Here is a 22617-nt window from a genome sequence, read left to right on the forward strand (position 1 = left end):
GCGTGACATTTTGGCTCCATAGCGCCCCCTACAGAGTAGCCCCAACTTTGGGTTTCACCTAGCTGTATGAAATTTGGTAGGTATGTGGAACGTGATGGGACGTACAAAAAAGTCAAAAGGAGGTATATCCTAAACCAAACAGGAAGTCGGCCATTTTGAATTTGATGACGTTTTTGGACCGTTTCAAGGCACCGTACTTTAACGAACTCCTCCTAGAGATTACACCCGATTGCCTTCAGATTTGGTCAGTATGCTCTTGAGACCTTGGCAGTGAAACGATACTCAAAGATCAAAAAGTTATCGAACTATGTGTCCGTGGCGTGGCGGCAAAAAAACACCATTTGCCATGAAACAGGAAGTTGTTGTAACTCGGCTGTACATTGCCTAATCTGCTCCAAATTTCTCAGATGTCATAACATCCTGACCCTGAACACATGTATATGACAATTTAGAATCATAGTAATAGCGCCACCTAGTGGCAACAGGAAGTCATAGGTTGTGTACTTTGACACCCTACTGCTCACAGATTAATCGGATCCCTCTCAAATTTTGTCACAAAAGCATTAAGACCTTGATAATGCTTCATTGTGAAAATTGTAGGAAGTTGTCAAAGCGTGGCGACGTGGCGGCTCTGCGAATTTCGATCCTTCGCTATGAACGAATAAACTGATGTAACTCGACTCCGCATCATCAGATCTTTACCAGATTTCACATGTTTGATTAAACTCCAGGCCTGAAGACATCTGCAAGCCAATTTTGAATCATAGTCATAGCGCCACCTACTGGCAACAGTAAGTTAAAGTCTTTATACTTTGGCTTGTTTCTCTTAGTTGGAAAATCAGATCAACATCAAATTTGTTCCACACAAATGTAAGAAGTTCATAATGCCAGTTCTCTAAGCTTTTGATGTTTCGTCGAACGCCGTTGCCGTGGTAATGCAGTCTTCGCCGTGAAAAACAATGGTCATTTGGAGAGGTTAAAGAAGCTCGAAACACAGGCAAACTTGACACACCCATCACAAGGCCAAAATGTAGTTCTATAATATGATTTTATTCAATCAGAGTGTTAAATCGGCTCAATAGCGCCCCCTACAAAATTTCGACGAAGCAGCCCTCGCAGTACGTTTCACAGAGATTAACAAAATTTGGTAGGCACATGTATCACATGTGGACTTAAATAAAAGTCTCTTGGGGCCATGCCCTAAACCCAACCGGAAGTCAGCCATTTTGAATTTAGTCTGAATTTCCAGTGTCGTTTTTTCAATTTCCAGGCGCTCTACTTTAACGAACTCCTTCCAGGGAACTAATCAGATCAACTTAGAATTTGGTCAGAACAATCTAAAGACCTTTGTGATTAAAAGTTACTCAAAGCTTGTTGTTTCGTGAAATGCTGTTGCCGTGGCGATGCATTCCTCGCCATGAAAAACAAAGGTGTTTTTGAGGGGCTAAAAATACTCAAAACAAAATCAAACTTGTCACACACATTTAAAATCCTGAATGTAGTTATCTGATGTGATTTTAATGCTTCAGAGTGGCAAATCGGCTCGATAGCACCCCCTACAATATTTCGACGATGCAGCCCTCGCAGTACGTTTCACCTAGATGTATGAAATTAAGTAAGCAGGTGTATCACATGTAAACTTAAAAAAAAGTCTTAGGGGTCCATGCTCTAAACCCAACCGGAAGTCAGCCAATTTGAATTTTGTATGAATTTCTTGTGGTTTTATTTCCTTTTCCAGGTGCTGCACTACGAACTCCTCCTAGGGAAATAATCCGATCAGCTTAGAATTTGGTCAGAACAACCTAAAGACCTTAACGATTAAAAGTTACTAAAAGCTTGATGTTTCATCGGATAACATGGACTTGGTGTCGCGGCAATTTTACATGATTCGTGTCGTGATTTTAGGACATCTGCATGCCAATATTAACTCATAGTCATAGCGCCACCTACTGGCAACCACCGACGTAAACAGAATTCTATAATAACAACGGCCCAAACAGGGTTTGTGGGCACACCATGAGAAAAAGACTTCTCTGATCTAAATATGTGCAAACTAAGATGCTTGGAGAACAAAAGTTAATCAACAGTGTTTTTCAAACCATGTCAGTGGGCATTAGTATAAATGATCTGTCTAGAGCTTTTACATGAGAATCAGGTTAAATGTTACAATGAATGCTTCACACTACAATCTAAATTTACAGAAGAGCTTAAAATGAAAACAGTGTCAAATTAAAGTGTTCAAGTAAAAACAAATGACACTGCTGTTCTGTTAACTTTATGTAAGTCCAAATACAATCAGTAGGACACTGTAGGGAGTTGAACTTCGTCACAGTAAACTGACAGTCTGTTATATTTCAAACATTGAAGTGCATTCATGCACATTCATTTTCTTAAAGATCTTAACAGGCTTACATCTATGATTGTATTGGAGGTACACTTAAAACATTTGAGGCTTAAGACCTGGCAACATGATCTTGCTACGCTGCAGGTCGACGCAGGAAAAATCATTTAACTAGTGCACGCAGTGTATGACGGTCACAGAAATGTATGGCCACGTCAAGCAGAGTCCTGCCAGTACCCTCGACGTGCGTGAAGTTGCGAGGGCCCGATCAATGCTGCTTGCAGCTTTAATTGTATTTGTATTACTTATAGCACTAACTGTTTTTCTTGTTTCTGTACTTTGGCTCTGAGTTATGCTCTGCTTCATGCTCTTAGATGCTTGTTTAAAGGAAATGTACTTATGACTTCTGGTGATAGTTCTTTTGATTACCAATGTTGATGCACTTATTGTAAGTCGCTTTGGATAAAAGCGTCTGCTAAATGACTGTAATGTAATGTAATATAAATACTTAGATGATGTCATTTCTTACAAATTGTTTGTTTGCTTATTGTTTGTTATGAACCTCACTGACTTGTCTCATTATACAGTTAACCAGAGATGAAGGCGTCTCATCTCATCTCAGGAGATTTATTTCAACATGTTGAAGTTAACATTCCACTGATAGCTACAACATCGATTAATGATGTGCATAATAAACCATTCTGGGTGATATGTGTTGTTTTGATACATTTTAAATACTTGAATGGCCGAAGAGGGGAACTGTTGTTCTTTTAGATATAACTTGTATCCCTTAATCCTGATCCCAGTCTAAAAGAGTCTAGAACCACAGCTAGAGGTTAAAAGAGAAGAGAAAGTAAACTTAGTATGTTAACTAGGTAACTGATTCAGTAACAATACAGTGAAATATTACAGAGAAAACATGACAAACTTAGGACAGTAGACGGTCCACAAACATATGCATAAGCTCTTTATGTTAGATAACCGACCAATGAAAATTTAAACATAGAAGAAACAAAAGTACATGGACCTGAAGACCAGCGGGAGGTTCTAACGTTTTTGTAGTACGAGTGACTCGAGTCACTCAAGGGGGAATGTGGGAGAAGAATGTTTGTGTCTTGATTTGTGTAAAATCAATTTTCCCATTTTCCCAAAAATCACGAACGGAGCAAAATCGCCCCATTCACTTGTTAGAGTGATGACATCACGGTCAGAGTGGAGCAGAGCAGGAAAATATTCTGTGACTTTTACAAACAAATTGCTCCAGTCACAGTTTATACTCTCTATTCACCATTTATGGCCAAAATTATAGGAAATATTGTCACACACAACTGTCTATGGAATCCACACGCGCGCACACACACACACACACACACACACACACACCTGTGGAGGGCAGCAGAGCTGCGCATTGTTTAACGTGAAGAAGAAACTCACTCGGACCGGAAGTGAGTGAAAGCAGCGGGAACAACAGAAGAGAGACGTGAATACTTTACTGACCGGTAACGATGAACATTAACGGACCGTTTCTCTCTCCGGACAGTTGCTCCTTTAGTACCGTGTTCTAACGTTCTACCAGACTCCATTCAGAGAGCTGCTCCTTTAGTGTTCCTCTGTCTAGAACCAAACACTAATTCATTAAAGAATACATGATCACAGTGAATGTGTTACTGTAATAACGGTCAAACATTTATATTAATGAAATAATTAAACGTATTAACATCGTGATTTGTTAAAGGTGCGCTTGTTTTGCAGACATGTCGCTCCAGGTGCGGTGCTTGTCGTTCCGGCAGCCGTACGCAGGTCTGGTTCTGGACGGGCTGAAGACGGTGGAGAGCCGCTGGAGGCCCCTGCTGGCCCCGCTGGAGAACCAGACCCTGGCGGTCCACATCGCCTAGCGGGACTGGGACCAGGATGAGGACTGGAGGGCGGTGCTGAGCGGCCCGCTGGGGATGAACCGGGTCCAGATACGAGCGCTCCTGGACTCCGGAGAGAGGTTCGGCCGCGGCGTGGTGGCAGGTGGGACGTGTATGGAAACCCATTACTGTTAGTAAAAATAAAATTTACATTAAAAAAAATACAAGAACTAAAGAGAAACTATGAGATTTAAAGTCTTAACTGAGATTTAAAGTCTTAACTGTGAGATTTTTTGTGAGATTTTTTGTGTTTTTAGTTTTGTTTCTGGTGGAATGGGCTTCCATAGAATGTGACGTCAGTCTGTGTTTACGAGTCGTCCCTGAAGGCATCATCACCTCACCTGTGACGACTACCTCTTTTTTTAAGGATTGGTGGATGTGGGCGGGACCTGGCTGTGCCCCACCTCCCTGCAGGAGGAGGAGGAGCTACGGCCTCTGGAGCGGTCGGCTGTTCTGATTGGTCTACAGGAGAAACACCTGACTCACCTGTCCAACCCCCGCTGGCTCAGGGGGCCTCTGAGGACCCGGGGGGGTCGGGACCTCTGGACTGTGGAGATCCCCCCCGAGCTGTTACCTTGACGACAACGAGACACGCGTTTAAATCCAAATAAACTGAGGATGCTAGCCTGTTAGCACGTGAAGACATGAGAACGGTCATGTGACCCGACAGGAAGCATCATCATCTGCTGGTGAAACACAAACTTTATTAAAACAAAAAAACAAAAACAAACAAACTCAACACAAATAGATCCCTCATCAATAAACAGGGACTGGCCACGCCCCCTCTCTTCTCTGATTGGCTGGCTGACAAAACATGAGAACTCTTGACGTTGTTGTAGGTTCTCTAAAAAAAAAAAATAACGAACCTTTTGAACAGGAAGTGATTCACTTCGAATTCACTTAGCCACCAGCTAACATTTAGCATGTGAAGCTAACACAGGAAAACTACAGTTCAATTTAGATTTTTAAAACGTCTATTCAACATTAAAATGTTTACTTTGTTTTGGTCTTCTTGGCTCTTTATTATTATTTTATTGTTTGATAAACAAGGTTTTCCTGCTGACTTGTTAGCTGCTAGCCCTGTTCATTGAACACAAATGTTAGATGGGGGGGGGGGGGAACTTAGTGGGGGGGCGGCGCTGTGATGTAACCGACCACGTGGGCGGAGTTAGGGGCGGGGCAGTAGACCCGCTGTGCGTGGCCTCCAGTCTGCAGCGCCCCCCAGTGGGCGGAGGGGGGGAGGCAGTAGGAGGAGTGATGGGTGAGGTGAGGGGGAGGGGCCGAGGGCAGGTAAGTGGCGGGGGGCGGAGTTTTGTACGGCAGGTGCAGCAGCGACGGAGAGGGGAGGGGCGTCTGATCCTGGTACAGGAGAGAGGGGGCGGTGCCTGGAGGAGCGGGGCTAGTCGATGAGGAGGAGCCTTCTCCTGAGGGGGCGGGGCCTGATGGAGGAGACAACAGATCACATTAGATCAGAGGAGCCTCCAGTGATGTCAGTCGAGTCAGAGATGAGTCCTCATCACAAGGCGTGGTCATCGATGACCTCATGTTTAATCTAAAAACTTCTTGTGTGATTGATAATCATCATAATCTTTGTTATTAATAATACGATTAATATTAACCAATAATGACCATAATAATATCAAAGCTTATTTGTATAACAATACAACCTACCACACTGCTGTCAGCAGGGAGAGGTGCATTGTGGGTAATGTAGGCAGCAGGTTTTGAGAAGGAAGAAGAGAGATATATATATATATATACACACACACACACACACACACACACACACACACACACACACACACATATATATACGCACACAAATACACATATACACACACACATCTTCACTATATGACACAACAGAGTACAGACCGCCGCTGTGTCCGTCAGTCTGTCCGTCTCCTGCCCTGGTGGATTCTGGGTAATAGGAGGGGGGTTGATGGAGTCCTCCTGTTTCAGGGTACAAAGGAGGGATGGCTGGGGGGGCAGAAGTATAATGTATATAATAATTAGTGCTGGGCAACGATTACAATGTTTAATCTTGATTAATCTCACTGTTGTGCACAAAGTTCAATAATGAATTAAAAGTAGTGTATTACTCACTTGTATTTTAAAGTACTGCTATATGAACAGAAGTACAATAACATTTGGTTTGAATCACTTTAAACAGATCAGGTTCTTGTTAACAGCAGTATTCTTCACACGGTTATATTTCTACTATCTGTGCTCAGTGTGTGACTGTATTTAAACCTTCCACTGCTGTGCAACATGAATACAATGTTCCACACGTTTCAGCAACATGTGTTCTTCTGTCTTCATACAGTCAGAGCATGTGAACGCAGCTCCCACTGAACCAACTCATGAACCAACTCAAACTAACTCATTAACTCACTCAAACCAACTCATTAACTCACTCAAACTAACGCATTAACTCACTCAAACCAACTCATTAACTCACTCAAACCAACTCATTAACTCACTCAAACTAACGCATTAACTCACTCATTAATTAAGTACAGTAAAAAGTGTCAGTTTGACATTTGACAATAAGAGCTGAGGATGCTGCTGATTGGTGGTCACACCTCCACCAATGAACTGACAGCTCTCTCTCACCCAGCAGCCAATCAGAGAGTGAGTAGGTCTTACCATGCAGGGGGGGCTCCTGGTTCAGGTAGGGGGTGTAGTGCTGGTAGGAGTAGGAGGCCTCCGGCGAGGTGGCGGGGTACGCCTGCTGCTGCTGCTGCCAACAGCTCTGATGGTACCACTGTAGAGGAGGAGGGGGGGGGGGGGGTTAGTTAGTAAATAGTTAAGGGGGGGGGGCCGCGCAGAGTTAGTTATTCTCTTACCTGGACTCCTAAGTTGAAGTAATACTGGAGAACTCTGCAGTCTATACACACACACACACACACACACACACACACACACACACACACACACACACACACACACACACACACACACACAAGCCAGGAAGTGAGACGACAAGCTGCAACAAAAAGTGACACAGTGTGTTGTTTATGTTGGTTGACCTCTGACCTCGGGGTAAATCGTTGCCATTAGGGTCATAGGAGTAAGGGGGCGGAGCTACCTTGGTGCAGACAGGCTCACCTAACTCATTAACCAACCAAGGAGAAGAGGCTGGAATCGCCATGGCAACTAAGAACAGAAAAAAAACAAAACACAATCACATTTGTTGTATTGCTGTGTGTGTGTGTGTGTGTGTGTGTGTGTGTGTGTGTGTGTGTGTGTACCTGAGCGTGTCTGTGTGCCTGCCGGCAGGTGGGCAGTTGCAGGTACACGTGATGATGGAGAAGAGGGTGAGGAGGAGGAAGAGGAGGGTGAAGAGCAAATGACTAATGGTTTCACTACCTGAAAAAACACACACACACACACACACACACACACACACACACACACACACACACACACACACACAGGGATTAGTTCAGAATCAAACCATTTCAGGAAGTTCAGTCGGCTATCGTCGTGTTTTAAGTGAAGAGAAGATCAGATGCGTCGGCCGAGTGACAATGTTGACAACGATGGTGAGAGGGGGGTGAGGAAGAGGATCACGGGACGCAGTCGAGGCGAGGGGACGTTGGCGAGGGGACGTTGGCGAGGGGACGTAGGCAAAGGGACATAGGCAAAGGGACGTTGGTGAGGGGACGTTGGCGAGGGGACGTAGGCAAGGGGACGTAGGTAGAGATGCACCGATCCGATATCAATATCTGTATCGGTCCCGATATAGGAAAAAATTCTAGATCGGGTATCGGTGACAATGTGACCGATCCATAAAGGCAAATCTATTCAGTCCAATTATATGCGTTGTGCTCTGCGTAACGTCATGCGCTAGCGAACTGGCCGCATAGATTGTTTTCAAAATGGAGCGAGCTAAAGGATCAGCCATCTGGAACCGGGCAGCCGTTCTCAGTTGTCGGGGATAAGGGATTCCGGCTGCTAGTTAACCACCTGGAACCACGCTACGACATGGTAAGCCGAAAATATTTGTCGGAGACGGCGCTACCTGAACTGCACGGTAAAGTGTGCAAACACATATTGAAGGAGATAAAAGATGTCAAATCGATAAGTTTCACGACAGACATCTGGAGCTCCGACGTTTCCCCTGTGTCACTTTTAAGTTTAACAGCACACTGGCTGGATGAAACTTTTGTGCCACACAGTGCAATATTAAATGCAACAAACTTTCGTGGGTCGCACACCAGCGAAGCGATAGCAGCTAGCCTGAAGGAAATGTTTGACAAGTGGCAAATTCAGTTGAGCAAAATCCACGTGATTCTGAGGGACAACGCCAGCAACATGAGAAAAGCGATGGACAATCTGGGGGCGCGTAGCGTCGGCTGCGTTTTTTAAATCAATTCAGCACTGTTTTTCTCTATTAGATCGGTATCGGCCGATACTAAACCTCAGATATCTGTATCGGTATCGGAAGTGAAAAACGTGGATCGGTGCATCCCTAGACGTAGGTAAAGGGATGTTGGCAAAGGGATGTTGGCGAGGGGACGTAGGCGAGGGGACGTTGGCGAGGGGACGTAGGCAAAGGGACGTTGGCGAGGGGACGTAGGCGAGGGGACATAAGTGAGACGTAGGCGAGGGCAACATGTGTAAACATGGTGTGTACCTGCTGTGTGTAGCTGTAGTTCATCTCTGGTCTCGGTGGAGAGTCAGCAGTTCCTCTTTCCTGGTCGTCCTTTCAAAATAAGAGAAAAACATGTTTTGTCTCATTTGTAGATTTGAGATGCCACAACACAAACCCAGTATGAAAACATCCAGCAGGTCTGAGGTCAGGTGTGTTACCTGGTTGGTGGAGGGCTCAGCAGCAGAGTAAACACCTGAGGTCTGGTAGTTCTGATCTGAAAACAGGTCACATTCAGACTGCATCACATCTTTTTCTTGTGACCTTGTCCCTTAGTGAAGACTTCCAGGTAAACTTTACTCACCCTGAGTGATGTAGATGTAATCGTCAGTGTACTCGACTGACAGAAACACACACAGTAATCAGATTACATGGAACAACTTCCTGCTGACTCCTCCACAATAAAAGAGGACTTACCCTGGTCCTCCAAAGTACTGGTGTCCTCCTGGTCCTCCTCTGATGAACAGACGGGGGTGCTCCCTGGAGGAGGAGCGGGGGGGAGGGGCCCCGAGCCTCTCTGAACTCTGTAGGAGGAGCCAGTGGGAGGGGGCGGAGCTCCCATGGATGGAGGAGGGGCCACAGTGGGGCCCTGAGAAGGGGAGGAGCCACATTATATTACACAGTCACATGACGCCAAGGAGACATGACAACGAGGAGACATGAGGATGAGACGACAAGGAGACATGGAAACATGAAGACACGACGACAAGGAGACATGAAGATACGACGACAAGGTATTTTCCTCACGGCCAGTGGAGGGAAGACACCGTCGGCGTCGTCCAGCTGGTAGAAGGTGATGGTCGCGTCCAGGTCGGACGGCTCCTCCTCCTCGACCTCCGGGGGGAAACCAAACTGACCGTCTTTATTCATGGCTGCCGCCAGCTGACGGCGACTGCGACTGAACAACAACAAACGACGTTAACCACAAAAGTTTGTGTTTGTGGTAGTCCTGTTAGACTACCACAAAGTCATGGTCACCATGTGTCATGTGATGTTTACCGTGACCTGAAGGCATAGCTCTCGTAGTCATGGTAATATCTCCTGCCAGGGTGGTAATAGGTCAACTGAGGACCAATCAAGTGACGGTTCAGGAAACGGGTGGAGCTTCTGACCGGAATCCATGACACACACACACGCACGCACGCACGCACGCACGCACGCACACACACACACACACACACACACACACACACACACACAGAGAGAGAGCGGAGTTCCTCAGACATGTTTGTGACCTACAGGTGACACTCAGGTGTTGGTCTGCTTGAGTCCCACCTGGAGGCTCCGTAGCGAGGAGGTCTGGCTGAGGGATGGTGGTGGTGGTGGTGTGGGGGGGCGTAGGGGTCGTAGGTCATGGCTCCCGGTGACAGGGGTGGGGGCGGGCGGGGGTGGCCCGCTGGCTGGAAGCGGGGGGGCAGGGCGGAGGGAGCCGGGCCTCCGTAGGACGGCGGCGGCATTAGAAGCTCCGCCCCCTTCAACCCGTTGCTGCCACGAGACTTCCTGAAGTAGCGATGACGGTGATGATGTCGCTGACCACGAGGGTCCGTGTCTGGCAGAAGAAACATGGAGACAGTGAGACAAGAAGACATGGAGACATAACGAGACATGGCGACACATAACGAGACATAACGACATAACGAGACATGGCAATACATAACGAGACACAACGAGACATAACGATATACCGAGACATATAGTCAAGGCGACAGTGAGACATGAGGACAAGGAGACATAACGAGCCATGGCGACACATGGTGACACATGGCGAGACACATTGTGAGACATGGCGACGCATAGCGAGACATGGCGACACATAACGAGACATGGCGACACATAACGAGACATGGCGATACATAACGAGACATGGCAACACATTGCGAGACATGGCGACAAGGCGACATGGCAACACGGAGACAAGGCGACGAGGTGACATGGAGACAAGACGACATGGAGTCAGTAGAGACATGAAGACAATAGAGACAGTAGAAACATGGAGTCAGTAGAGACATGAGGTATTAGACCAAACATCTGGAGAGGGGACAAAGTGGACCTCATAGTGAACGAACCCAGGTCTCCCTTTCTGGTGGGAGCAGCAACGTTCCAGGCTGGAACTGGATTGACTGGTTTCAGATCCGTTAGAGGAACCAGTTGTCTGAGACAGAGAAGGACATGTGGACATGAAAGACGTCTTTGTGGTTCTCAGCTCAAGTCAGTTTCAGTCAGGTTGTGTGTTACTTTTCTCCCAGCTCCTCGATGAAGACAGTGACAGCTGATGGGTGTGTTTCTACTTCCTGGATGAAGGCATTGTAGTACTTCCCCTTTGGCTCCAGACGCACCTGAGACAGACACAGATGGAACTATGGAGACACCTGAGGCTGTCTTACAGGAGGACAACGTCCCAGAGACGTCCACATGACAACCATCATGTTGACCTCGATCAAGCCAATTGGTCGATGCAACTCCTTGAGGGAGGTTTCAAAAGCAGGTGAAACACAAGTAGAAAGACTACAAGCACAAAAGACACATGAATCCTTTAGAGAACTACATGTACAAAAGACACGAGACACATCGAATCCTTTAAAGAATTACAAGTACAAAAGATACGAGATACATTGAATCCTTTAGAGAACTACTCTACTGCTGTACTACCAGCAGTACTGATCCTGAAGCAGTATTTGGATATAGTGGTTCCAGTATTAATGTTACCTGACACTTGTCTCCCAGGAAGTACTGCCTCCCTGCAAACACCACGTAGTCCGTCTTCTGCATCTCTGTCAGATAAACATTGATTATTGATTCATATGTTAGAAACCATCATTGTGAGTACATATGAGCTCATATTTAAAACTAAATTATATATACAATATGAATGTTTTGAGGTTTTAAAAAGGTTCCTCTCCAGGACTCGTACCTTTACAGGTGTCCTGCCACACGTCAAACTCCAGGTTTCTGTATGCTTCTCCATCCAGAGACTTCATGACCTTATAAGGAAGAGACAGTCTGGAAGGGGGCGGGGCTTCAGCAGGAGGCTGACCAATTAAAAACAACGGGTCAGGATGAATGCAGCTTTTAGGATTGTATAATAAAACACTTCTATATATTTATCTTGTACCGCGTCTCAGGTCCAGAGTTCTTATCAAGTTTAGTCCTTAAAACAGATAAAGTACTTATTGTAGGTGATCTTAATATTCACGTGGACGTTGATAATGATAGCTTTAGTACTTTATCTCATTATTAGATTTGACTGGCTTCTTGTAAGAGTGAACATGAACCCTCTCGCTGTTTTAAAGCGACACGTTATTCTGGCTTTGAAATAGAACATGTAACAATCTTTTACACTACAACTATAGTTTATTAGACAATTTGATTTTCAGTCAGGATTTAGAGGCGGCTATCTGCAGTGGAAAACAAAATAGAAAAGAACTTGAGTACTCTTCATTAACCACCACAAAACACCCTGATATGGTCACATGACATCATGACGAGTCGGCCCCTCACCTTTGTCTCGGCTGTCACGGTGCGCAGTTTATCGTCTGCAGCTCCAGCCGACTCCGCCTCCTCCCTGTGGAGCAAAACAAACACACACCTGAGTACAACATGATGTCACAGTACAGGTGAGCAGCCATCAAAACACAGAGAACAAACAGGAAGTGACGATGAAGAGTGACTCGGTAAACACAGAACAAACAGGAAGTGACAATGAAGAGTGACTCAGTAAACACAGAGAACAAAGAGGAAGTGATGATGAAGAGTATCTTATTATATTGTCAGTTATAATGATCTACAACACATTTATACAATTTTGACTCAAACTGCTTTTTTGTTAAATGTTTTTGCTGCAGGACTAAAGTTTGGGTGAATGTTGTTTCATGACATCATCTATGTGTATGTTTGTGTGCGTACCTGTGACATCGGTCCTCAGGTGTGTCATACCCAAAGTCGACGTCACTACACACTGATGGGCTGTTTCTATAGCGACGACCTCCGACCCTGAAGGCCTCCATAGCCTGACAGAGCTCCGCCTCCTCAAACCCAAACACCTGAGTGTAGAGCAGCTCATAGAAAAGAGCTACACACACACACACACACACACACACACACACACACACACACACACAAATGTTGTACTGTCCCTTTAAAGCTGTCACTCACTCCGAGCCACCAATCAGTGACCAGTACTCACACTGACAGAGGGCAGCAGAGACGGGGTAAGTCCTCGGGTAAACGATGTCATAGTGACCGTTGATGGAGCAACACAGCGTCACCTAGGCAACAAAGTAACAATTGTAGAAAATACTGAGAGATGATTTTTATACAATAAACGACACAAACTTCTTCACCTTGTCAACAAAGTCGTCCTCTGAGATCACCGTGGCTGGTTTCCCCGGGTAACGGTAGATCAGGAAACAACGGCTGCACACAAAACACATTTGTACTACAGACTGCACATGTCTGCAGTCTGCAGTACAAAAGTCTGTAGTCACTGTCTGTAGTCAATGAAAGACATGATCATGTGTACCTGAGTGTTTCTCACCTGTAGAACTGAGACAGAGCCTTGATCTCCACCTGACCCACTGTCTCCTGAAAACACACCCCACCTGTTACACACACCGCTTGTTACACATACACACCCCGCCTGTTACACACACACACCGCTTGTTACACATACACACCCCGCCTGTTATACACACACACACACACACACACACACACACACACACACACACACACACACACACCGCTTGTTACACATACACACCCCGCCTGTCTGTCTCACACACACACACACACACACACACACACACACACACACACACACACACACACACACACACACACACACACACACACACACACACACACTCACCTTAGGGTCCTCCAGACGCTCCAGATATTTCTCAAAAGAACCTTCAACAAACTGAAAGAGTAAACAACCTGGTTAACTAGTGGGTTAGTGTAGGTTAACTAACTGGTTAGTGCCCGTCAACTAGCCGGTCAGTGTCTGTGTGTTATCATAATTATGCAGACGACACACAAATCTACATAACTATATCACCAGCCGACTATAATCCCATACAGGGGCTGCTAAATGCATTGAACAAATCAACAACTGGATGAGCCAGAATTTTCTTCAATTAAACAAAGATAAAACAGAAGTAATTGGTTTTGGTATCGAGGACGAACGATTGAAAGCTTCAATCACTGACATTAAAAACCACAAACCAAGCCAGAAGTCTAGGTGTAGTTATGGATTCAGACCTCAACCTGAACTGCCACATCAAGACAATCACAAAACCAGCGTCCTATCACCTGAAGAACATATCAAGGACTAGAGGACTTATGTCTCAACGTGTCCATCATTTATCTTCAGTAGACTGGACTACTGTAACGGTGTGTTTACAGGTCTCTGTAAAAAGTCAATCAGAATGCTGCAGCTGATTCAGAGTCCTCACTAAGACCAAGAAAGTGGATCACATCACTCCAGTTCTGAGGTCTTCACTGGCTTCCTGTCCAACAAAGAACTGACTTTAAAATCCTGCTGTTGGTTTATAAAGCACTGAATGGTTTAGGGATCTGCTGCTATCTTATGAACCATCCCGACCCCTCGGGTGGTCTGGGACCGGTCTACTTTCTGTTCCCAGAGTCAGAACTAAACATGGAGAAGCAGCGTTCAGTTCTTCTACTCCACATATCTGGAACAAAGTCCCAGAAAGCTGCAGGTCTGCTGAGACCCTCAGCTCCTTTAGATCCAGACTGAAGACTTTTCTGTTTGCTGCTGCCTTTAATAACTGAACCAGATTCAAGGATATTAATCAACCTCCTGCATTTTAATACTGTATTTTATTTCTTAAACTGCGTCTTAGTGTTTTAATGACTGTTTTTAATGTTTCTAGGAATGTTCTTAATTGTTTTTAAATCTTTTCTTTTGTCTTGTGTTTTGATGCTTTTAATGGTTTTATGTGAAGCACTTTGAATTACCTTGTTGTTGAAATGTGCTATACAACTAAACTTGCCTTGCCTGTCCACGAGCCGGTCAATATCTGTCCACTAGCCGGTCAGTGCCTGTCAACTAGCCGGTCAGTGCCTGTCCACTAGCCGGTCAGTGCCTGTCAACTAGCCGGTCAGTGTCTGTCAACTAGCCGTTCAGTGTCTGTCAATTAGCCGGTCAGTGCCTGTCCACTAGCCGGTCAATATCTGTCCACTAGCCGGTCAGTGCCTGTCCACTAGCCGGTCAATGCCTGTCCACTGACCGGTCAGTGTCTGTCAACTAGCCGGTCAGTGCCTGTCCACTAGCCGGTCAGTATCTGTCCACTAGCCGGTCAGTGCCTGTCCACTAGCCAGTCAGTGTCTGTCAACTAGCCGGTCAGTGCCTGTCAACTAGCCGGTCAGTGCCTGTCAACATCTGTCCACTAGCCGGTCAGTGCCTGTCCACTAGCCGGTCAGTGCCTGTCCACTAGCCGGTCAATGCCTGTCCACTAGCCGGTCAGTGCCTGTCAACATCTGTCAACTAGCCGGTCAGTGCCTGTCCACTAGCCGGTCAGTGCCTGTCAACTAGCCGGTCAGTGCCTGTCCACTAGCCGGTCAGTATCTGTCCACTAGCCTGTCAACTAGCCGGTCAGTGCCTGTCCACTAGCCGGTCAGTGCCTGTCCACTAGCCGGTCAGTATCTGTCCACTAGCCTGTCAACTAGCCGGTCAGTGCCTGTCAACTAGCCGGTCAGTGCCTGTCCACTAGCCGGTCAGTATCTGTCCACTAGCCTGTCAACTAGCCGGTCAGTGCCTGTCCACCAGTCGGTCAGTGCCTGTTCACTAGCCGGTCAGTGTCTGTCAACTAGCCGGTTAGTGTCTGTTTACCAGCAGGTTAGTGTATGTTAATTAACTAGTAAGTGTCTGTTAACTAGCTAGTTAATGATGTAACATACCGGTTCAAAGTTGCATCTGTTGGCTCTCATGAAGTCGGCGCAGTCCTGACGGATCCTCTGATGGTAGTTCTGAGAGTAATACAACTACACACACACACACACACACACACACACACACACACACACACAGGTAGTTGACACCAGATGTGCTGAGTAGTACAGGTGTGTAGCACACAAACACACACACACACACACACACACACACACACACACACACATATATATACACACACACACACACACACACACACACACACACACACACACACACACACACACACACACACACACACACACACACACACATATACATACATACATACATACATACATACATACATACATATACACACACACACATATATATATATATACATACATACATACATACATACATATATACACACACACATATACACATATATACATATACATATATATATATACACACCGTATTTTCCGCACTATAAGGCGCACCGGATTATAAGGCGCACCTTCAATGAATGGCCTATTTTAGAACTGTTTTTATATATAGGGCGCACCGGATTATAAGGCGCATAGAATAGAAGCTACTACAGTCAAACGTTTGACTGGGGTTGCATTATGCATCCACTAGATGGAGCTGTGCTAAAGGGAATGTCAACAAAACAGTCAGATAAATCATTCAGTCAAACTCAGTCAAGCGGTAAGCACAGTACCGGTGTTTACCGCTATTACTTCGGCGACGCCCCTGACTACGGTAGCCGTAATGCTGCAAGCGGTGCGGCTTTGTAGTTTACCAGTCGTACTGAAACATTTTGACAGAGCGCCGTGTACAACCAGTATGGATCAACCAATTAACCAATTGATCCATATATAAGGCGCTCCGGATTACAAGGCGCACTGTCGTTTTTTGAGAAAATTAAAGGCTTTTAAGTGCGCCTTATAGTGCGGAAAATACGGTGTGTGTGTATATATATATATATATATATATATATATATATATATATACATATATACATATATACATATATACAGTTGTGGTCAAAAGTTTACATACACTTGTAAAGAACATAATGTCATGGCTCTCTTGAGTTTCCAGTTATTTCTACAACTCTGATTTTTCTCTGATAGAGTGATTGGAACAGATACTTCTTTGTCACAAAAAACATTCATGAAGTTTGGTTCTTTCATGACTTTATTATGGGTTAACAGAAAAAGTGATCAAATCTGCTGGGTCAAAAATATACATACAGCAACATGAATTAGCAATTTTGGTGACTTAGAAAGTTGTGTCAATGAAATGAGCTTCATAGCATGGCCTCTTAACTTCTTGTGAGTGATTATGAGTGACTACAGCTGGTGACTTCTCTGAGGCCATTTAAATAGGGCTCATTGGATACAAACGCCCACAAACGCTACAATGGGAAAGTCAAAGGAGCTCAGCATGGATCTGAAAAAGCGAATCATTGACTTGAACAAGTCAGGAAAGTCACTTGGAGCCATTTCAAAGCAGCTGCAGGTCCCAAGAGCAACAGTGCAAACAATTGTTTGTAAGTATAAAGTGCATGGCACTGTTTTGTCACTGCCATGATCAGGAAGAAAACGCAAGCTATCACCTGCTGCTGAGAGAAAATTGGTCAGGAGGGTGAAGAGTCAACCGAGAACCACCAAAAAGCAGATCTGCCAAGAATTAGAAGCTGCTGGAACACAGGTGTCAGTGTCCACAGTCAAGCGTGTTTTGCATCTCCATGGACTGAGAGGCTGCCGTGCAAGAAGGAAGCCCTCGCTCCAAAAGCGGCACCTTAAGGCTCGACTGAAGTTTGCTGCTGATCACGTGGACAAAGATAAGACCTTCTGGAGGAAAGTTCTGTGGTCAGACGAAACAAAAATCGAGCTGTTTGGCCACAATGCCCAGCAATATGTTTGGAGGAGAAAAGGTGAGGCCTTTAACCCCAAGAACACCATGCCTACCGTCAAGCACGGTGGTGGTAGTATTATGCTGTGGGGCTGTTTTGCTGCCAATGGAACTGGTGCTTTACAGAGAGGAAATGGGATAATGAAGAAGGAGGATTACCTTCAAATTCTTCAAGATAACCTAAAATCATCAGCCCGAAGGTTGGGTCTTGGGCGCAGTTGGGTGTTCCAACAGGACAATGACTCCAAACGCACATCAAAAGTGGTAATGGAATGGCTAAATCAGGCTAGAATTAGGGTTTTAGAATGGCCTTCCTAAAATCCCATTGAGAACATGTGGACAATGCTGAAGAAACAAGTCCATGTTAGAAAGCCATCAAATTTAACTGAACTGCACCAATTCTGTCAAGAGGAGTGGTCAAAGATTCAACGAGAAGCTTGCCAGAAGCTTGTGGATGGCTACCAAAAGCGCCTAATTGAAGTGAAAATGGCCAAGGGACATGTAACCAAATATTAGCACTGCTGTATGTATATTTTTGACCCAGCAGATTTGATCACTTTTTCTGTTAACCCATAATAAAGTCATGAAAGAACCAAACTTCATGAATGTTTTTTGTGACAAAGAAGTATCTGTTCCAATCACTCTATGAGAGAAAAATCAGAGTTGTAGAAATAACGGGGAAACTCAAGAGAGCCATGACATTATGTTCTTTACAAGTGTATGTAAACTTTTGACCACAACTGTATACACACGCACGCACGCGCGCGCGCTAGCGCCGCTCTGACCCCCCCCCCCAAACGGACTCACCTGTTCGGACACGGCTCTGAACAGACTGGACGCGTCTCGCGCCACCATCTTCCGGTAGAGGCCTAGACTGCACAGGTACTCGTCCATGCTGACGAAGTACTTCTTCAGGCCTTTCTGCATCCCGGTACTCACGGTAAACTCGGTAAACACTCGCTCCGGTTTCAGACGCCGCTGCACGAGCCGCTGCCGTCTTCTTCTTCTTCTTCTTCTTTAAATTTGATTGGCGGGTCGCAACCAACTTGAATAGGTGCATACCGCCACCTACTGTACCGGAGTGTGCAGTTTCAGAGTAAAAGTTTCATTACTGTTCTTAAAAAATAATTAAATAAATTCAAACGCATAAATAAATACATAATACTACTAATAATATTTACCTAATCAACACCTGCTAACAACTAAATTCTACGGTCTAATCCCGTTTCTTTAAGAAATCTCAATAGTGCCCTGCAACACTCACGCCATTCTTCGTCCACTACAAGAACTCCCTCCAAACTCCACCTCCGTCCCAATTGACGAATTTTTTTGCTTCAAGATGTTCCTTTCTGAATTGTATCTTCGACATTTTAGGATAACATGCTCCACGTCTTCAGTGACATTACAAACAGTACACTTATCTGAATCCCTTTTTGCCATTAAATACAGCGTTGAGTTAAGTCCTGTATGTCCGAATCTTAACCTCGATATTATTACCTCCTCTCTTCTATACTTCCCTTTGTATGTCTTCACATTTATGGATTTTTGAACGTTATAATAATGTCTTCCTTTGTTGTCGTTGTCCCACTTCTTCTGCCATAAATCCCGTACTGCCTCTCTTATTAATGCTTTGGCTTCCCCCTTCCCAAAAGGAATATTCAATATTTGCTCTTCTTTTAGTTTTAGTGCTCTCTTTGCAATCATATCTGCTCTCTCATTGCCCTCCACTCCTACATGAGCAGGAACCCAACAAAATTTAACAATTATTCCCAGTCTTTGAAGTCTCAACATGATCAGAGATATTTCCATCACTAAATCCTCTCTTATTGCTTGTTTTGACTTTAGGCTGTTTAAAGCTGCAGCAGAATCTGAACAGATGAGCGCTCTCTCAGGCCTGACCTCTTCTACCCATTGCAGTCCCAAGATGATTGCAGTCATTTCAGCTGTGAACACAGACAGTCTGTCATTAATTCGTTTACATAAGGTCACACTGAATTCTGGAATGAAAACCCCTGATCCTACGTGTCCATTCCCGTTGTCTTTAGATCCATCTGTATAAATCTGCAGATAGTTATAATAATTATTGTTGATGTATACTTGAGTCTGATGTCCAATGTCATAGGAGTTTCTTTCCATCCATTTGTTCCTCTGTTCTATGAGTGATAAATCTACATTGTGAACTGGTAATATCCAAGGAGGAACATTTCCCCACATTGCATTGGGACCATACTGTAACCCATTTAAACCATATTCTTTGGCTATTGCACTGACTGTCCAACCAAACCCTTTGCCTTTAATTCGGGTGTATTCCCAGCATTCACACAGCACATTAGTTGTGGGAAGTTCCTCTCCTGATCCCTTTAGCTTCACCCAATATGCCAGAGCTAGTTTTGAACGTCTTAAGCTCAATGGCAGTTCGTCAGCTTCCACTAGAAGAGCGTTGTTTGGGGTAGATTTAATTGCACCCAAGCTAAGTCTCAGAGCTCTGAACTGAATTATATCTAACTTTTCTAATGTGCTCTTAGCAGCTGCTCCATACACCATACATCCATAATCTATACTTGATTGTATAATGGCCCTATAGATATCCATTAGTGACCGTTTGTCTGCTCCCCATTCATGACCAGAAACTGCTCTCATAACATTAAGCACCTTTTTACATTTAGTTTCGATATGCTTAATATGAGTTCTCCACAAACATTTTTCATCAAACCATAAACCTAAATATTTAAACTCTGCCACCCTCTCCATACTTTGTCCATATAATTTAAGATGAGTATTGTTTATATTTCTCTTTCTGGTAATTATCATGTAGCAGGACTTAGCAACAGGCATCTTAAACCCCCAGTCATATGACCATTTTTCAACATTAAATATAGCCTTTTGGATGCTACTGATCACTTGTCTAATATGTTTTCCCCTTTTCCATATCGCTCCATCATCAGCATAGAGTAAGGAGCCAATATTTCTGTCAATATCCATAAAGATGTCATTTATCATAATATTAAATAATATAGGGCTAATAACACTACCTTGAGGGATCCCATTTTCAATATTGAATTCATCTGAAACAGCATCTCCAACTTTTACCTTGAATGATCGACTTGACAAGAAATCCAATATCCAGTTATACATCCTTCCACCAATACCTATTCTATACATTTTAATCAGTAGACCCTCTCCACATGGAGTCATATGCTTTCTCTATATCAAAATAAACTATAGCCATAATCTCCTTCATACTTATTGCTTTCTCTGCCTCGTTACTGACTTTTATTAAAGCGTCAAGTGTCGATCTACCTTTACGAAAACCATTCTGAGATTTATTTAGCAAGCCCCTTTGTTCTATAAAATAAGTTAATCTGCGCGTAACTATCTTTTCCATCCACTTGCACAAGTGAGATGTCAGTGCTATTGGTCTGTAATTGCCAGCATTTGCTAGGTCTTTACCAGGTTTACCAAAAGGTAGAATCAAAGCACTCTTCCAGCTGCTTGGCATTACACCTTCCCTCCAAATCTTATTAAATAATTTTAGAATTATTTCCAAGGCTTCTTCTGGTAATTGTCTAAACATAGCGTAGCATAGTTGGTCTTGACCTGGAGCAGTATACCCACTTCCCTCCAACGCTGTTTTCAGCTCCTGTATTGTAAACTCCATATCTAGAGGTGTTCCTTCATTGACCTTTTTCTTTTTAACTTCTGTATTTGCTGCTAAAATTTCTTCTTTTCTCTGTCTGTGCATCTCATGTAAATGGCGTCCGCTATGAACATTTGCAAACTTCTTCCCCAATAACTCAGCTTTCTCCTCGTTTGTAATTGCCCGATAGTCTCCATCTATCAAAACTGGGATTTTAACTGATTTTCTTTTCCCACTCATCTTTTTGATCATTGTCCAAACATCATGCAACTCTATTTCTCTTCCAATAGCTGAACTGCCTGAGGATGTCTACAAGCTCATATCCCCTAATACTCACAGCGCCACCTGCTGGCGAAAGGAAATCTGCGCTTTCTGACAAACAGCATTCGATTGACATGACTTTTACACGATGTGGTTTACAGTTGTTATAGAGCAACATAATACATGTTTGAGCGTGTTCTGTAGCGCCACACAGTGGACACAGGAAGCGGTGGACTATTTGCATTTTCCAGCATCAGGTGGCCGCGCAAGCCGGAGTCCCGCCGGCACCACCGACGTGCGGGAGGAGGCGAGGGCCCGTTCATCGCTGCTCGCAGCTTTAATTAGGGCCCGAGCACCGACGTAGTCGGAGCGGAGGACCTATTGTTATTCTAATGTTTTTTATTATTATTATTATTATTATCGTACCAGTTTCATCGCAAAAAGGAGGTGCTTGGGATACTGGGAATCTTTTGAAATTTGGCACAAAATTCAATCGTGGTGAAAATTCTAGTATTATTGGGGTGTCCAGCTGCGGCATGACATTTTGGCTCGATAGCGCCCCCTACAGAGTAGCCCCAACTTTGGGTTTCACCTAGCTGTATGAAATTTGGTAGGTGTGTGGAACGTGATGGGACGTACAAAAAAGTCAAAAGGAGGTATATCCTAAACCAAACAGGAAGTCGGCCATTTTGAATTTTATGACGTTTTTGGACCGTTTCAAGGCACCGTACTTTAACAAACTCCTCCAAGAGATTAAACCCGATTGCCTTCAGATTTGGTCAGTATGCTCTTGAGACCTTGGCAGTGAAACGATACTCAAAGATCAAAAAGTTATCGAACTATGTGTCCGTGGCGTGGCGGCAAAAAAACACCATTTGCCATGAAACAGGAAGTTGTTGTAACTTGGCTGTACATTGCCTAATCTGCTCCAAATTTCTCAGATGTCATAACATCTTGACCCTGAACACATGTATATGACAATTTAGAATC

General features: G+C 44.5%; 2 protein-coding genes across 6 annotated transcripts; one reads left to right on the forward strand and one right to left on the reverse strand.

Annotated features, from left to right (window-relative positions):
* The first annotated feature begins 3802 nt into the window (after positions 1–3802).
* Positions 3803–4958, forward strand: LOC137868520 (protein EOLA1-like). Its single transcript, XM_068705347.1, is given in 3 exon segments — positions 3803–3840; positions 4094–4357; positions 4622–4958. Coding segments are annotated over 2 exon segments (474 nt in total). The 5' UTR covers positions 3803–3840; positions 4094–4095; the 3' UTR covers positions 4834–4958.
* A 117-nt stretch (positions 4959–5075) lies between these two features.
* LOC137868518 (UDP-N-acetylglucosamine transferase subunit ALG13-like) lies at positions 5076–18714 on the reverse strand. Of its 5 annotated transcripts, none has more exons than XM_068705337.1 (25): positions 18537–18714; positions 15833–15916; positions 13779–13829; positions 13446–13492; positions 13252–13324; positions 13095–13176; positions 12815–12980; positions 12410–12473; positions 11823–11940; positions 11618–11682; positions 11147–11247; positions 10978–11063; positions 10187–10460; positions 9911–10015; positions 9659–9809; positions 9329–9500; positions 9216–9251; positions 9073–9128; positions 8897–8965; positions 7509–7626; positions 7294–7413; positions 7104–7144; positions 6904–7021; positions 6130–6234; positions 5076–5693 (listed from the first exon to the last, which is right to left on the reverse strand). In XM_068705337.1, the coding sequence occupies exons 1-25, from the start codon at positions 18654–18656 to the stop codon at positions 5377–5379; spliced, it is 2739 nt and encodes a 912-aa protein (XP_068561438.1). In that variant the 5' UTR covers positions 18657–18714; the 3' UTR covers positions 5076–5376. The 5 variants fall into 5 exon arrangements, with proteins under 5 accessions (XP_068561438.1, XP_068561436.1, XP_068561440.1 ...); XM_068705335.1 differs by having other exon boundaries at positions 9911–10018; XM_068705339.1 differs by lacking the exon at positions 13779–13829 and having other exon boundaries at positions 9911–10018.
* Positions 18715–22617: the final 3903 nt, after the last annotated feature.

This window comes from Cebidichthys violaceus, unplaced genomic scaffold, assembly GCF_023349555.1.
Source record: "Cebidichthys violaceus isolate CVI_PGR_0920_01 unplaced genomic scaffold, fCebVio1.0.p SCAF_114, whole genome shotgun sequence".
NCBI lineage: Eukaryota > Metazoa > Chordata > Actinopteri > Perciformes > Stichaeidae > Cebidichthys > Cebidichthys violaceus.

What these genes read in the sequence shown, in the direction of transcription:
- LOC137868518 (XM_068705335.1), bottom strand. Translation starts at nt 18,656, where the DNA reads ATGCAGAAAGGCCTGAAGAAGTACTTCGTCAGCATGGACGAGTACCTG. An exon ending in ACAGATGCAACTTTGAACCG is followed by an intron (nt 13,830 to 15,832) that starts GTATGTTACATC and finishes TTACTCTTTCAG; the next exon opens with TTTGTTGAAGGTTCTTTTGA. An exon ending in CCTGAGGACCGATGTCACAG is followed by an intron (nt 12,474 to 12,814) that starts GTACGCACACAA and finishes TTTGCTCCACAG; the next exon opens with GGAGGAGGCGGAGTCGGCTG.